The 15872-nt window shown below is 53.6% G+C and overlaps 8 protein-coding genes across 8 annotated transcripts in view; 4 read left to right on the top strand and 4 right to left on the bottom strand.

Annotated features, from left to right (window-relative positions):
- M409DRAFT_50793 (uncharacterized protein) overlaps nt 1–1659 on the bottom strand; it is a gene marked incomplete at both ends in the record, with an annotated part of 3777 nt that extends 2118 nt beyond the window's left edge. Inside the window, one exon of the mRNA XM_033811629.1 lies at nt 79–1659. Coding sequence (XP_033672227.1) covers nt 79–1659 — 1581 coding nt within the window. The remainder of the gene's footprint in view (nt 1–78) is intronic.
- A 351-nt stretch (nt 1660–2010) lies between these two features.
- On the bottom strand, nt 2011–3081 carry M409DRAFT_18452 (uncharacterized protein; the record flags this gene model as incomplete). Its single annotated transcript, XM_033804504.1, has 1 exon — nt 2011–3081. The coding sequence occupies one exon, from the start codon at nt 3079–3081 to the stop codon at nt 2011–2013; it is 1071 nt and encodes a 356-aa protein (XP_033672226.1).
- Nucleotides 3082–3400: 319 nt separating this feature from the next.
- Nucleotides 3401–5200, top strand: M409DRAFT_63663 (uncharacterized protein; the record flags this gene model as incomplete). Its single annotated transcript, XM_033815702.1, has 1 exon — nt 3401–5200. The coding sequence occupies one exon, from the start codon at nt 3401–3403 to the stop codon at nt 5198–5200; it is 1800 nt and encodes a 599-aa protein (XP_033672225.1).
- Nucleotides 5201–5533: 333 nt separating this feature from the next.
- On the top strand, nt 5534–7031 carry M409DRAFT_18450 (uncharacterized protein; the record flags this gene model as incomplete). Its single annotated transcript, XM_033804503.1, has 2 exons — nt 5534–6019; nt 6072–7031. 2 exons carry the CDS (start codon nt 5534–5536, stop codon nt 7029–7031), a joined length of 1446 nt encoding a protein of 481 aa, XP_033672224.1.
- A 467-nt stretch (nt 7032–7498) lies between these two features.
- M409DRAFT_18449 (uncharacterized protein) lies at nt 7499–7966 on the top strand (the record flags this gene model as incomplete). Its single annotated transcript, XM_033804502.1, has 1 exon — nt 7499–7966. The coding sequence occupies one exon, from the start codon at nt 7499–7501 to the stop codon at nt 7964–7966; it is 468 nt and encodes a 155-aa protein (XP_033672223.1).
- Nucleotides 7967–10676: 2710 nt separating this feature from the next.
- Nucleotides 10677–12504, bottom strand: M409DRAFT_18448 (uncharacterized protein; the record flags this gene model as incomplete). Its single annotated transcript, XM_033804501.1, has 8 exons — nt 10677–11130; nt 11156–11181; nt 11230–11246; nt 11307–11384; nt 11431–11572; nt 11623–11707; nt 11755–11859; nt 11963–12504. The coding sequence occupies 8 exons, from the start codon at nt 12502–12504 to the stop codon at nt 10677–10679; spliced, it is 1449 nt and encodes a 482-aa protein (XP_033672222.1).
- Nucleotides 12505–13109: 605 nt separating this feature from the next.
- Nucleotides 13110–13922, bottom strand: M409DRAFT_18447 (uncharacterized protein; the record flags this gene model as incomplete). The annotated part of the gene is made up of 3 exons (XM_033804500.1): nt 13110–13442; nt 13491–13685; nt 13731–13922. 3 exons carry the CDS (start codon nt 13920–13922, stop codon nt 13110–13112), a joined length of 720 nt encoding a protein of 239 aa, XP_033672221.1.
- A 475-nt stretch (nt 13923–14397) lies between these two features.
- M409DRAFT_50788 (uncharacterized protein) lies at nt 14398–15202 on the top strand (the record flags this gene model as incomplete). Its single annotated transcript, XM_033811628.1, has 3 exons — nt 14398–14410; nt 14458–14682; nt 14736–15202. The coding sequence occupies 3 exons, from the start codon at nt 14398–14400 to the stop codon at nt 15200–15202; spliced, it is 705 nt and encodes a 234-aa protein (XP_033672220.1).
- Between the last annotated feature and the right edge of the window lie 670 nt (nt 15203–15872).

Raw genomic sequence — 15872 nt, 5'->3', positions numbered from 1 at the left:
TTCGTCTTCTGCATCCTCGGGGCCCTGCTCTGGTGGCTCTTCTGCTGGGTCTGCCTCCTCAGGTAGATCTTGAGGTACCGGGGGATCACTCTGATGAGCGGGAGGCGGTGTTGGGCTCATATTTCTCGTCCTTTCGGCTGGGTTTCCAGTGGAGTCGATGTTGACCGGTCGTGTACTGACGCCGTCGGCATTTCGACTAGGAGGAAGACTGGAGTCTGGCGGAGGAGGTGGTTCATAACCCTCCAATCTCTTCATGAGCTCTGCCTTTCCAGACTCCAGGATCTTGGTACCAGCATCCGCGGTGAAGAGCATTCTGATGTCATCCGGGACGACTGGTCTCGACTGTAGGCTCTCACTGTCGATAGCAAGATGGCCGTCCTTGCCCGGGATTGTAGGCCCTGAAGATTGGAGGCCAGCATTGTCATTGTTGTGTCGACCGGCCAACTGTTCCTCGAGCATCGCAATTTGACGCTCTACCTGCTTAGTCTGTTGCGCAACTGGGACATCGCTTCTTAGCACTGGCTGCTGCTCGGTGACTGCGAGCGTCTTGGCCTCATAGACAGCTAGCTCCTGGCGATAACGTGCCAGAGCGTCCTCGAATAGACCCTGCCAGTATAAGTGGTCATCATCTGTCAATTCCGCCCATCGTCGAGGAAGTTCGAGATGCATTTCGGCCAGGGTTGGATCTCGCTTCCGCTCGATGTTGTAGTCCTCCTTGCAAGGCCCGACAGCACGCTTGGCGTAGAATGCATACCCGTTTCCCTCCAGCTTTTCTGCCCCCTCTATAGCTTCTGGAGGTAGAGGGTAGTCAGAAAATGGCTCGTTGTCCCTGAGGGGCTGCGCGCCTTCCAAGTCCAGAGTCTGTGTGCCGTTGGTACCGAACGCAATCAGCATGTCTTCCGCGCTCAAGGGTGCTATGGGTCTGCTGGTTGGGTTGCTGGGCACATCGGTCAAGCTGGCCGAGCTGGTCTCTGGGACGTCTTCTGGCGAGAAGACGGCTTCAGTGCTATTGTCGAACAGGCTGACCCACAGCATCAACTTCCTCATCTCGTTCTGCGCAACAAAGTTATTCAGAAACTGCAGACTGGTGATGAGCAGCTTTTTGTAGGCATTCACAATCCACTGCCACTTCTCCTCGTCTCCTGTGCCCGCATCCCCATCGTATCCTCTTGCCGTCACCTTGACGCAGCAGTTGACCAATCGAAAAATTTCAGCCTCGATGCTAAATGAAGCTGCGAGGTCTTGCACGTCGGTACCGACGTTCATGACGTTCCGCGCGATGGAGACGAGATCGTTCAGCCTCTCGAGGTCCTTCCATAAGCCAGGATAATGACCTGCGATCAGAGCGCCACTGGTGCTTTCGTAGTCGACACTGCTGGGGTCCCAGATGGTGAAGGATCTTCGTTCCAGGCTGGGAATGGCGGCCTTGAGCAGGACGCAGAAATCCGTCCAAAACTTGGGGTCTAGCCCGATGGCGCGGCGGACGACCATCGAGGAAGAAGACGTCTTGAGCGTAGCCTTACACACGTTCTTGTCGAGGAGCTCGAGCATCTGCGGCTGCATGTACGCGGGCGATTTGAAGTGGATGGTGTAGGGCGGCAGGACGAGGCGAATGTAGAGGCTGTGCGCCTCGGGCTTGACGGGGGAGGGTCGCGCCATGGCGGCGATGGGAGGACGGAGTGTGAAGGCTGTTATCGGCGTATCATGCGTGGTATGTCGGTGGGTGGTGGTGGTGTCGATGTATGGGGGGTCTGTCTGGAGAAAGCGCAGAGGTTGACTCGAGCTCGGCAAGCTGCAGCCGCCGTGCATCGGCTGCAAGGTGCTATCCCCGACGCATATACATAGATATATATCAACCTCGTCAATGGTACCTACCATCCACTCTATTCTGCAACTGCAACATCGCCCCATTGATCTTTGACGGTGTACAGGGTTGTGGATTTGTTTCATAAGGGTCGATATTGCGCACCCGGAGACCTCTCTAACAACTTCTACAAGCTGGATATCATTCTATTGCTTGCTGCCCAGGACAGCCTGCACGGCATCGATGACATGGCTGTGAACGTCCTTGGGCGCCGCAATAACGCCCTTGTTCTCCTTCAGTGTCCTCCCATAGCTGAAGTCCAACCTCTTACCCTCTACATCTGTAACCTGACCACCGGCCTCTCTCACAGTGAGATCTCCTGCCGCATGGTCCCAGATCTTCTCGACATAGTCTTTCCTCACGGGCAGCCGCAGGTACAGGTCTCCGGCACCTCTCGCAATGCTGCCATACTTGGCCTGGCTGTCCATTCGCACACTGGGCTTGGTGATGCCAAGCTTGTTCGCGATCTGGACGGAGTCGCTCTGGTTGCTGTGCCCAGCTTCCACCGACTCGCAGAAGGTAGCGTCGGCGATGTTGGCGAGAGGTTTCATCGCGATCTTGCTGCCTGTCTCTAGCCCTCCCTTGGCCAGTGGCCTGCTCTGTGCGCCTTGACCTTGAACAGCGGAAAACAAGACACCCTTGCCCTCGGAATCAGTGGCATCGGCGCCCATGCTCTCAGTCAACGGCTCAGAGTCGGAGACTGGCAGGTTTGGGCAGCCAAGCACGCCGACCTTGACATCTCCGTCGACCATGAGACCTAGACACACAGCATACTGCCCGCCTCGAAGAAAGCCTTTGGTGCCGTCAATTGGATCAATGGCCCAGATCCTACCCTTGTTGCCGCCCTTGCTGTCGCCCTTGTCAATCAGGTCCAACATCGACTCTGCCGATTTGATTGGGCCTCCCAGTATCTGCTCTGCAGACGAGTCCGAGAGTTTCGCATCTTGCACAAGGCCCCAGACTGTGTTCTTCAAGCTGTCGTTCTCCCTCAAGTCTTTTGCTTCCTCCTCGGCAACGATCTCGTCTTCGGGGAAGTTGTGCTGGAGGGCCGCGATGATCAACGCCTGGGCGCCGAAGTCGCCAATGGTAACGGGGGATGCGTCGCTCTTGTTAAGCGTGCCTTTGGCGTGGGAATGGAAGACGGATTTGGTGAGGAGAGTGGCGCGCTGCACGGCCAGAAGAGCAACATTCAACTCGTGGGAGTAGTCGGTAGCCATGGTGCTCTGCTGTCGAGAGAACGGTGAGAGGTGAGACGACAGCAAGCGTAGGCGGGGGAAAAGGCTTGGAAGGAGAGCGGCGGCCAGGGCGAGAGCGGAGAGGGCGAAGAGGGCGGCGGTGAAGGGGGATCTTACGCGGAGCATCGAAAGGTGTGGACGTGAACTTTTCTGATGAGCTGCGGCAGCTCCATGACATTCAGCGGGGCGTCCATTAAAGTTGGCGGGGCTCCGTCAATGTCCATCAACTTTTGATTGGGCCGTTTCCGGCGTCTCACAACGCGGCTTCACTCCAGCACAAGTCGCCCCGACACCCATCGCCATGAAGCTGGCCACGCTGCTGGCACTGCCCGCATCGCTCGCGGCGACGGTGCTCGCGACGACGTCGGACACGTACTCGGAGCACCTCCATCTCAAGCCCCTCCCCAGCGGCGCCCTCTACGCCGGCTTCAACTTCACCGCGTCGACCCCTTTGACCGCCTACGAGTCACAGCACTTCCGCTTCTTCCCTCGATCGCTCGGTCAGATCCTGCAGTTTACACACACATCCGAACTACACTTGCGCTTCGCATTGGGACGATGGAATGAAGAGAGTTGGGGCAACCGACCGCGCAATGGCAGCAGAGAGGGCGGCACAGGGGTCGAGCTGTGGGCATGGCTGGAGGCGCAAGATCAGAAGGAGGCCGAAGAACGGTGGAGCGGACTGGTGAACAGTCTGAGTGGCCTCTTCTGCGCCAGTTTAAACTTCATCGACCAGACCAAGACGATCAGTCCGATACTGAGCTTTGCCCCGGAAGGTACGCTGGACCCCGAGCACGCGAATCTGCATCTCATGCACGGTATGCTGCCTCATGAGGTCGTCTGCACCGAGAACCTCACGCCCTTCCTGAAGCTGCTGCCATGCAAAGGCAAGGCGGGCGTCTCCAGCCTACTAGACGGCCACAAAGTCTTTGATGCGAGCTGGCAGACCATGGCCATCGATGTACGGCCAGTGTGCAAGGGGGATGAATGTGAGCTGGAGATTGACCAGACAGTGGACATGGTCTTGGATATTGAGAGGAGCATGAGGCCCAGAGACAACCCCATTCCACGGCCACCACCGGTTGAGGATGTGACGTGTGATGAGAACAAGGGCTACAACGCTCACGACACGTGCTATCCCAAGAAGAGAGAGGGCGAAATGGAATGGGGCTTGAGTAGGATCTTTGGGCGGCCTGTCCAAGGGAGCTGTCCAGCCGGTGACCGTGAGAATTCAGTTGATATTGTGGTCGAAATTCCAAAGGAACGGATCCTGCATGCTATGCCTGAGGGCGCGTTGGATCTGGTGTTGGCCACTGACGTACAACGATCATACCGGTTGAAAGAAGGCCAAGAGCTCGATCTTCGATTGCCTCATCAGGTTCTGGACCATGCACTGGAGCATCGTCAAACGCTTCTTCACGCCCAGAGACAGATGACAGGGTATGGACAGGAACGCGGGGGTATGCACATTGTCATAACCAACCCTCATCCACACGCTCAACGTGTGGTTTACCTCGAGAGCCTGCCATGGTTCTTGCGACCGTACATGCATACGCTTGCCATCTCCGGCGCCATAACCGAGAACATGTACTACACCCCTGCCATTGATCGACGAAAGGGTACCCAGCTTGAGATTCTGCTCGAAGTGCCGCCTCTAGCGACGGTAGAGATGAGTTATGAGTTTGAGAAGGCCATTCTACGGTATACCGAGTACCCTCCGGATGCCAATCGTGGCTTCGACATTCCGCCAGCGATTGTCAGGATCTTGCCATCAAATGCGTTCAACGATGACCAGGGCAGCTATTTGAGGACGACTAGTCTGCTGCTGCCACTTCCAACTCCTGATTTCAGCATGCCGTACAACGTCATCATCTTGACGAGTACTGTCATTGCCCTTGGATTCGGAAGCATCTTCAACTTGCTGATCAGGCGCTTTGTCTTGGTGGAGGAAGCTCCCAAGAGCCCTCTCGCAGTGTTGGTGCAGAATTTGGTTAAGAAAGTGAAGGGCGCGAATGGTGAAAAGAAGGCGAAGGATGCCGTAGAGCCGGGTTCAGCGGGTGGTGTGAAGGCCAAATCCAACGATGGACTGAGGCAGAGATAGTCAATAGTAGTCGTGTATTGTGTTGTATGTCCCTCATCTTCACGGCAAGTTCCGATGCTTATTACTCATCCGGGTGACTGATCCTGGTGAGCGTTTGCTATCCCTAATCCATCTCACCACCGAACATGATGATGCCGTTCAGCGCCCGTTTCGCGTCACATGTGCTCTTCAATGCTACTTGGGTTACGGCTGTTGCATCCGAGCCCTTGATGATTTTCCCATTTAGCTGGACCGGGCTTTCAGGACATTCGGTGGATGCGAGATCATGAAATAACATGCCGACAGCTTCACCACAAGCCCGATCATGAAAGCTGTGAGAATATACCCATCATCATGCTGGGAAATGATAGTACGGCCACATCTCCTACTGACGATGCCTCCACGCTTGCGCTTTCACCGTACACGCCCAACAACCCATCTGCCACGATGCGGACCGGGTGTCTGTCATGCCACAAAGAGGGCGTTCCATGCAAGCATCAAGCAACATCCGAGGACTGGAGGATCAACCGCGACGTCGCATGGCAGTGGCATGGTACCTGGCGGGAGCGACGAGGTCTCCATGTATTTGCTGGCTTCCTCACCGCGCCGGGCGTCATGGGTTTCTTTGAGTCGCCTTTCTGGCATCGAGCCGTGATGCTGGCGTGTGACAACAGTGCTACAATCTTCCACCTCGCTTCCGCCATAGGGTCGTTATACGAGCATGCCTTGAAGTCCGCCGCCGGGTTTGCTCATACCGACAGACGAGCCGTCCCTTTTGCTCTGGAGCAATGCAACAGATCGATTGTGCTACTCACTCGTGACGAGAGCAGCAACGCAGAGGTGTGACTTCAAGACTTCTGGTGCGGATATCTGCTGACTTTTCCGCGGCCAGGTATCCCTAACAGCTTGCGTGCTCTTCGCCTGTTTCGAAGCCTTGCAAGGAGAGACCCAGCGAGCAACTGTACATTCTTTGCAAGGCCGAAAGCTGCTGAGGCATCTTGAATTTCTCGAAGCAACAGGTCAAACTATGGGTCTCGTCAGGTCCGAAGACGTAGTTCCTGTCATCAGCTCACTAGAGATGCAGGCCAAGACATTGCAAGGCACAGCAATGACCAGGTCGCTGACTGCCCCGGAACCGCCCTTCCCAGATGCTTCGTATCTTTACAGCCTAGATCACGCCAACGTTGCCTTCCACCACGTCTACGCTCGACTGCTGGTGTGGGTGCAGGAGTGGTATCTCAGCGGGAACCTTCATGTCATGACGGTCCTCACGGCGGAAAAGCGAGCCACGTTTGCGGCCTGGATGCGTCAGTGGGGTAATTCCTTTACTGAACTCCTTTTTCGGCTGGGCCAAGAAGACAATTTACCACCCGGCGACGTCAACAGGGCCAAGATTCTGGAAGCCAACCATCTGACAGCAAGTATGATGTCCAACGCAGATCAGACAGCGAACAGGTCGGTGTGGGACGAGTATGAAGACTCCTTTGCCACCGTCGTTGAACTGTCCGCTTGTGTACTGGCAACCTTTCGTCTTGACCAGCATCCGTCGTTGGGCAAAGTCCAATTCCCGTTCCTGACTCACGGTCTCTGGGTTGATCAGCCGTTGTTTATAACCATGTCGAGGTGCACGAATCCAGAGATACGCCGGAAAGCCGCGGGCTTGCTGTTTGGAGAGCGGGACAGGAAGGCGGGAAAGAAAAAGAGAAGCGTACATGAGGTGGACGATTGGACTATGGACCAGTGGATTGACTATGCGGTTAGAACGAGGATGGACTCGGCCATGGCTGCTTTCTTTGGGGGATTCGCTGTCGAGAGTGTGGATATCCCTGGGTTTGACGCAAATTGTGCGTAGAATGGGGTGTGGATGAGTTGGTCTTTCACGCCTAGCCAAGGAAGTCTTCCCGCTGGATCACAACTATGCTCTTTGGGCAGACGTCCCGAACACGAAGCCGGTATTTCGCGGGTGTGCCATTCATCCTAAGCATGCACACCAGTCTCGTGGCTGAGGCCAGGTACTGCAATGCCTAAAACGTCGATAGGGGCCGATGCTGACTGATACTTGCCGTCCTTGATGTAGTGCTGGATGACGTCCTTACAACTGCATGGTTCGGCCAAAACTCAGGAGCAAACACCACATGAGGCTGGTCTTGACGTCTCTCGCCGGATGTATACCACATCGTTGATGTACTGGAACCAGCGGAAGCAGCGGATGTTCTGCAGAAAGTTCTCGCGGACTCGAAACGGCATACGCTCATCATCCATAACGTCTATTTAATACAAGGGCAGGCATTCGAGTATGTCACGAACCCATCGATCACAATGCCCGAATCCAACCGACGCTACACATTTCTCATCGACACAAATCTCGACCTCACGTCGACTACGCCCGGATGGCCAGAGACATTCGCCCGTCTTCGTATCGACGCAGAAGATACTACCGACCTGAAGTACATGGATGCACAGCTGGAGAAACAGGTTCCAGACTTCGCATTCATGCCCTCTGGAGATTATCACCGTCTGCAAAGAGCTGGCAAATGTGCGTATAGAGGACTGGCAATCCCCACGTCAAAGGTCACCCGCCAGGCTGCGGTCCCTAGTGTCCTGGTCGTCAAACCTGATGACCCAGCACAGAGCTTGATGGACCTTTCGGGGAGCCACATTTGGATACATCAACGAGTCTTGCACGTCTTGCTACTTCGCCGCAGGGGTAATGCTCGCCCAACAAAACGAAGACCTGCACGCATTTCTTCGTCCACAGAGGACGCCACCTTGGCAAGGCCAGATTGATGCTGTCAAGTCTGGGAAGGTCAGAGTGACGCTTGTGCCAGAAGACGTGTGGAATTCCGACGAGCAGAATGCCAGAGACACGAAGGTCATAGGGAGATGGGATGATGGCGTGCCTAGGTTTGTTGTTGCACGAAATGACATTGACGAGAAGGTTTGTGAAGGCTTTGGTGCGGTGGCAACCGCTGTGGAGCAACCTCTATGGTCCTATGAAGCCATTCCTCCAAGCAGACGTGCACCGGTTCTTCCACGCGTTGGATGCCCTGCCGGAAGGGTTTTGAGAATGCTTTGTTTAAGGATCTGAAGAAAATATTCTTGTCTGGGTCTCACCTACACTGACTTCTGCTTCACTTGCCTTTTCACTCAATCGACCCTTTGATCGTCTCATTGTCGTCGGAATCTCGGTCAAACTCAGACATGCTTTTCCACCCGTTCTCGCCCGCATTCGCGTATCACGAGCCGGTTTTTCGAAGTTCAAATCGATATTCTGGGCTAGGTTTTGGGATCCTGCCACTAATATTTTCACCATAGATTACAAACATAACGAAGTTTACGATGTGATAGAGTGAAGTCGATTGAGGAACAAACGGCGTTCTACAGACTCCGCAATGTAGGAGAACATTCAGTAGAGGTAGTACTATCATCAACCAAGCGCGGCATTGTTTTGATATTCAGGTAGGCTCTTCGATTTCAGCAGTCCGGCGCCCGAAATTCAAAGATCAAACACGCATGATCAGTACGGTGGTGGTCCTCTAATGTGCACGCAGTACGCTCTTTTCGCCGGTTTTTCGAACTTCAAAAAACTATAACTCGACAGACCGATCGTGCCAGAACAGGAGACTTTCCAGAGATACTATACACGATTATGAGCAACTTTATGGACTTGAACGATGATGTTTGCTGCTATTCGATTTGGCGTCGTTGTGATAGCGATGATGCACAGGTCGTAGGAAGTCCGCAAAAGGAAATTACCAAACCGGGATGCGGCTTCGCCTTCCCCAAAACGGTTGCGAAAGCTCGGTATTTTGAACTTCAAACGCGTTCTGCGCCACAACCGTCCATTATTATTGCTCCATGTTCCTACATATCGACGTCTACACATCAGCATATGGTATGGACCACCTGGGTGACCGAATTGAGAGGTGCGGGCAATGCTCGGTAGACGGGCAGATTCCTTCAGCTCGATATTTTGAAGTTCAAAGACGGATCACACGTCAACCACGAGATCTCCGCATCTCATCTTGAACATTACGACTCCGTTATAGCATATGTACCATGTGGCGGTGGAGCGGGCATGCGCGATTTCCTCGACAACTGCTCTTCGCATCGCTTCGAGGTCCAGGGCGAAAGGCGCGGGTGATCTACGCTGCGAGCATCCACCCGCAAATTGGTACTCCAACGCCGGTATTCCAAACTTCCAATCAATTTGGCAAGACATACCCGCATTTTTGGGATGGCCGCCGGCTTGTAAGGCACTGGAAGTTTGAGAGCGCGACCACGAACACACTTCGTGCATTTGTACAACTGCACAGTCGCGAGGAGCAGTGCTGCCAAAATGCGCTCATAGATCCGGGCCGAAGGCTGCCTCGTGGTGAGTCGCGCGATAAGTCGCGCGTGATGCAACGCCATTCTGGTACGCTAAGAGCTCGCGAATCGCGCGGCAGATGTGCTTTGTTGCCTGTCGTGGACCGAGTGTTCCTGCTCACAGAGTTCAAGGTTTGGCGCAAGGCTTCAATGAACGAACTTGGGTGCGGGATACTCCGTTGGCTAGGCGGGTCAACCTAGAGTCCTCAAAAAGGTGCTTAAATGACTGTTTTCGGCCGCAGAAGTGCTTTGAATCCAGGCGGCCGAGCCCGCTGCGCAAAACCTTATTACGCGTCTGATCACGGTGCTGCCTTCCGCGCTTTTGCGCAGCGTTGAACCTCGCGAGTGCCATGTGCGTCTACTTAGCGCTGTAGATCTGTGCCAATGTGGGTGCCATATGAAAGTCGCCTATCGCTGTCTTTGTCTGTGTACTTCTCATTTCATGAAATGCCCTTTGCTGCTCTCCTTGTTGACTTCATCGAAGCTTCAGAAGGGCACCAGCGTCCGCAAGAACGATGATCGGCATTTGATCAACATGAAGGTCGTGAGAGCCGGTTCAAGTTCAAAATCACGAGCTGTGGGATTGGTCTCCGCACTTTCAACCTCTGTTGTCCTTGCAATTGTGCACAAATAGAGTCTTGAGCTTGTTTGTTCTCCTTCTAGAAGGGTGGGTCGTTGTGCTACTGCATAGGCGAGAAATCATCGTTGGAAGTTTCCAACACCGGGCCTTATGCTCTCGCATTTCAACATCAAAAAGTCAACATCCATCTCTGGACTCCACCGCTTGCCAGATGAGACCTCACGCTACAAAAGAACTGCCCTGAAAGCGTCATTGCGTTTGGTGGCGAATTGAACGAGAGATCGGCCTTCAAATTTTAAAATACCGAGCTACAAGTCAGAAATCACTTGGTTCCCTTGCAATTTGCCAGTCTGAGAAACCATAGAAGTACTACTCATCACTTACAAGAACAAGAAGGGGCTTTGTCGGTTAAGAATTGAGCCCAGCAGATGCGCTCAGAGGTCAAAATACCGAGCGAACAGCAATTAAAATCAAAGTCCATTACAGTCACAACGCCCTCCTCTCATCGTCTTCGCACGACACGAGACCTACCAAGACTGCCACCCGAGCTCACTCAACTGCAACACCCGCCTCCTCGCCATTCTCCCTCCCAACCATGAAAAAGTCTTTCCGCTGCGCACTCACTCCCTTCTCCAGCACCTCCTCGACCTGCTCACCCTCGGACCCTCCCCGTCGCTCATACTCCCTTGTGAACCTGCTCACATTGTTCGGCGTCAACTTGGTCCCAGGCGGATATCGATTCATCTCCGACCCATACTCCTCTCCATCGACGGGAGGAATTAGCCGATTAACTTGGAATCCAACACCAGGGCGGTACCCGAGCTCGGCGTCTTCCAGAATCGCCGCATTTTCGCGCACCTTGCGTTCAATCGTCGACTGCGTGGCTGGATGTGGGTGCGGCGCGCCCATCTTCTCGAATGGCACTCCACTGCTTCCAAACTCGTCGCCAGGAGCCGGGCAGCCCAAAACGAATCGATAGAACAGCGCTCGTGGGCCATACTTCCTGCCAGAACGGCATCGTGTCGTACGGCGTGTGAAGGAACACGACGTTGCCCTGTCGATATCAGCAGCCATTCGCGCTGTAGACTTGATTCGCACTCACATCTTCCTTGGGCCCATCTGGTGATCTCTGATACGCGCTCAAACGAGGCAAGCCGAACTCTCTGATCAGCTATCCACATGGGCGGAAGACGTCGAAGACAACTTCGCGAAGCAGCGGTGACGGACCCAGCTGTTCCATCCTGCAATAGTAGACGACTGCCTGCAGTCAGTACGGATCTCGTCTTGTCAAGAGCCTACTCACTATCCCAGTCGAGAATAGATGCAACCACCTTCGCGACGAAGCTTTTCAAAAATCGTGGAACAGGGTACAGCACTTGCCACAGCATCGCCATGGCCATGACTTCGTTCGCAGGATCTCGCCATCGCATGGTCGTTTCGAAATTCTGTCCCTGTCGTTGGCTGTCATCCCCATCATCCGACCTTGATTGCATACCTTTCGCCACTCCAGCGCGTGTTCCAACGTCTTGGGGACATATCTGCAGCCAAACCGACATGCAACCTCCCTCCACAACACCCACCTTGCTTGGAGTCAGCAAAGATCAGCCCAGAACTTCATGACACCTACAAAGCCTGAACCTCGAATGGCTCCAGCTTGCGATAGCCAAATCTATTGATCCAAGGCACTGGCGCGAGACCGAAGTGAATCACGAGGTATAGCACATCGATGGTGCTGCGAGAACAGTCAGCTTCTGTCAACCAAGACTGCGACTTCACTTGCATGTTCGTTGATCCTCGCAATGACGAGACTCGAGTTCCGAGAATTTATTGGATACGCCATCAAACCCGTCATCAGATGCACCGTGGCCTGCATTCGTTGATGCTCAATCCGCTTGTCCTCATTGATGAAGTGACCAGACGAACTAATCGCTCTGGCCACGCCCGGATCGGTACTTGTCCTGAAGAAGTCCGACAGCCAACCGAATTGGAAGAGACGAGGAAACTCCCATTCGGCCATGTTCTGCTCAATCTCCTTCGCTTGTTCGATGGTCATGTCTTGCCATGTCTTGGGGTTGGCAGAATTGAAGCCATGTTTCCACTTTATGGCATTGATGCGGGCGAAGCGTAGCTTGCGTTGGATGTATTTCAAGGGCACTGCAACAGACAGAGTGATACCGGCTGCTTTGAAAGGATTCTCAGCAACAGCAGCCAACAAAGGCTTGATGACCTCCGGAAATGCAATGTAAATGGCGGCTATGGAGAGGTAGATGGTCGTCCAGAGCTTAGTCGACTTTGAGGCGGGCGAGAAACGCCAGAAGATTGGGATGAATAGCAAGGGTGCAACAGAGAAGAGCTGCTGCGGTAATGGGAAAGCCATAATGTCGTATGAAGTGGTTTGAAATCGTGAAAGAGGTTGCTGCGATTTATGTTCGATCGCCTTGAGGAGACCGTACACGATGATGACGCCAACTTTCCCCTCCCTGCCTCTCTTCGCCATTCAACCATCGTGAACTTCACAATACTTTCGGGATCAGGTGAGCAGACTTTTTCAAGCTCGATTGGCCTTCTCCACGATTGTGACGAAGATCATCACTGTACCTGGTCGTCTGCAGGCTTCCCCCATGGAATTCCTATCAGCCTCTACGTCTTAGCCCGACTACGCCTTCAATGTCCCTTGACCAGCCCCGGGTACATTCGGTGTCCATAGCGAATCGTTCGCCATTAACGACAACGATCAGTAAGAGGCTGCGCTATCAACCGAAAACACCTCGCGAAGTATCATGAGCGGGGTACTTCTCGATATGGACGAGTTTGCCAGGCTCATCGAGGGCAAGGTTCAAGAAAACGCAATCTTCTGGGCACTGCGGGGACGTACAGGGTATCTATGTGGAGACGTCGTCTTCATGTCAACGACATCGGGAGGCACAGGCGTCGTTGGTGAATGAAGTGGACTGAAGCAATGCCGATACATTCGTGATTCAATCACATATCATATCTCTTCCTCATCCTCTCCAAATATGCCACAAGATTCGCCTTGCCCTCAACATATCCAGTTCCAGGCCACTTCTGGGGCTGATCAGTCAGATGCCTCAGCATAGCATACGCAACGGCGTCGACATTGCGCGGTTCGTCCCCAAGGAAGTATGCCTTATCCCCAAGAAAATCTGCCACGGCATCAACATCCACTTTGTACACCTGCAGCACATTCTCATGACTCCTTCGACCCATCCCATGACCATTGAAGCCCTGCAAGATGCGCACCCGAAACGCATCGAGGACTTTGCGTAGCTCGGGCTTTACTTCTGCCCCGGAGACCTGTGAAGTGAATTAGTGTATGTCGGATCGTGGTGGTTACGTTCGTACAATGTATGGAATGTACGTCTCCCATCCTTCATCCAGACGCCATCTGGGTTCGATCACTCCACTCCAGTAGAGGTGCTCGCAGAAGAGACGGTCCCAAGCAACGGAGACAGCCCGATCGGAGGGCGACAGTTTCTTGTCGAGCGTTGCCCCGTACCTTTCCCCAAGATAGGCGATGATCTCGCTCGAGTCACTGACCTGCTATGTTTAGCACGGATCAACATTCGACATTCACAGACTCACCTTGGTTCCGTCGTCGTCGATGATGTATGGAAGCTTACCACATGGTGCGTTGACGTCGAGCTCGTCCAGATTCTCTGCTTGATACTTGTATGGTGTTCCGGTCATTTTGAGGAAGAAGATGAGCTTGGTCACATACGGACTGATGTCTGGTAAACCCCATGCTGGAACGTAGCCGTATACCGTGAGGACCATTGTTGCGAAATTCCAGCTGTATTCAGGGTAACAATCGATCGTTCCGTCGGAAAGATCATGCTCGCGGAGATGGTCCGTATTCGTAGCCAGTCCAGCGGCACGGCATATTTCTCCAACGCCAAGGACTCTTTCCCTCACTCGCACATCCGGAAGAATTTGGCATTCAAAAGAAGCAGATCAGTGTAGTACTCCTCTTCGTATCTCGCTTGAGGTCGTACCTTCGCGATCGATTGATAGGACAATCCCAGCATGTGTAGGGTAGTCGTATGCCCCAGTCCTTGCATGAGCGGCCACTCTGTCCACGATTAACTTCAAGTTCGAGGCCGAGTACGGAGCGTTTATCATTGCTTCCATAATCACAGCGAAGTCGAGGGGGAAGGTCTCCGGTCGAGGTTTTGACGGCGCTTGCTTGGTCTCCGTGATGAAGCTGTAAAAGAGAAAAAAGCAGCAGACATCCACCTCTTCCACCAGCAAAATGCCCACAGCAGGTCAGTCTGGCGAGGCACGCCAATGCAGGCTGCTAACAGTCCTCCAGTCTTGACAGGATGCAACTCCGGCATTGGCTACGAAATGGCCAAAATCGCGGTAAAGGACGGCTACAAAGTGTTCGCGCTTGATGTTGTCTTCGGAGACAAGCTCGAGTCATTGCAACAGGAAGGCTGCAACATTGGTCAACTGGATGTGACAAGTCCAGAGTCGATTGCAAAGACCAAGGAATGGATCGGCAATCAACCCGTTGATCTTCTCTTCAACATCGCCGGTGAGCCATCGAAACGATTCCCTGGTCCACTCTCATGCTCACGTTCGAGACAGGTATAATGCCAGATCCGAAGAAGGAAGACTCACTCGACACAGTAAACCTCTCAACGATCCAGAAGAGCTTCGCCATCAATGCGTACGGGCCTTTCCTGCTCACTCAGACGCTTCTTCCGAACGTTCTGACGGCAGGATCGAACCCCAAACGAATCGCAGTCATCTCATCTCGCGTTGGCTCGATCGCAGACAACACCTCAGGAGGAGCATATGCGTATCGAGCGTCGAAGACTGCGGTGAACTCATTCTTCAAGACACTTGCTGTAGAACTGAAGGGCCAGGGGGTTGCTGTAACGATTCTGCACCCTGGCTTTACAAACACCAACTTGAGCCCTGATCTGAAGAACATCCCCGGTGTGGTAGAGCCCGAGGTCGCTGCGAAGGGCTTGTGGAAGATTGTGAAAGAGAAGGGGCTGGAGGATACCGGAAAGTTTTGGCATCGTGAAGGCACTGAGTTGCCGTGGTAGAAGCGTAGGGAGGGATCATCCACCAAGTCGTCTGACTCTTGTCGAATAGATGCGTGTAAACGCTGCCATGCCAAGCTGTTAATGTCACCTTTGTACTTGCTCTGCAGGGCTTTCGTCTCATCTGTGACAGCTTGGTTTGTCGTATGGCCTTCGTTCGAGCGGTCAGATGAGGGGGGTTTTCAACCAGATGCGTGAGGATGATCTGAAACTCTCCTTTCTCCCCAGTATTTGCCTTCATGGAGGGGACACCAGATCACAGAGAGGACTGCGGAGTGATTGCGGCCACCTTGTTCCCAAGAGCGGATGTACGGTATCTTTTACATCCAGAGCAGGCCACTTTCCTGGAGCTTTTCCGCGCTGTAGAACGAGGGGTGCATCATTGGTCTGATCGACGGTGAAAATTTGCTGCCCACGTTTCTCTGCCGCGTATTGCGTGTTCGGCGCATGTCAGTGGGTCATTTGTGCAAGCATAGTGTCCTGTGATTTTTGTGACTGAGGAGGTGTATCGTTTGCTGTGCAGCTTGATATGAGACAGCTTCACCCTCATCCTGGAGAGAACTCTCCGGCGAGCAGAACACAGAAGACCATCCCCTTCTCTACCAGTGAATCAGAAACATCAACAATTCAACATCCACTGATGGACGCAAGATGGTTCGCCACCGGCCTTCCC

This window comes from Zasmidium cellare (genome assembly GCF_010093935.1).
Source record: "Zasmidium cellare ATCC 36951 unplaced genomic scaffold M409scaffold_5, whole genome shotgun sequence".
NCBI classification, from domain to species: domain Eukaryota; kingdom Fungi; phylum Ascomycota; class Dothideomycetes; order Mycosphaerellales; family Mycosphaerellaceae; genus Zasmidium; species Zasmidium cellare.
The sequence above is the reverse complement of the archived record's forward strand: the minus strand, read 5'-3'. Positions and strand labels throughout refer to the sequence as shown.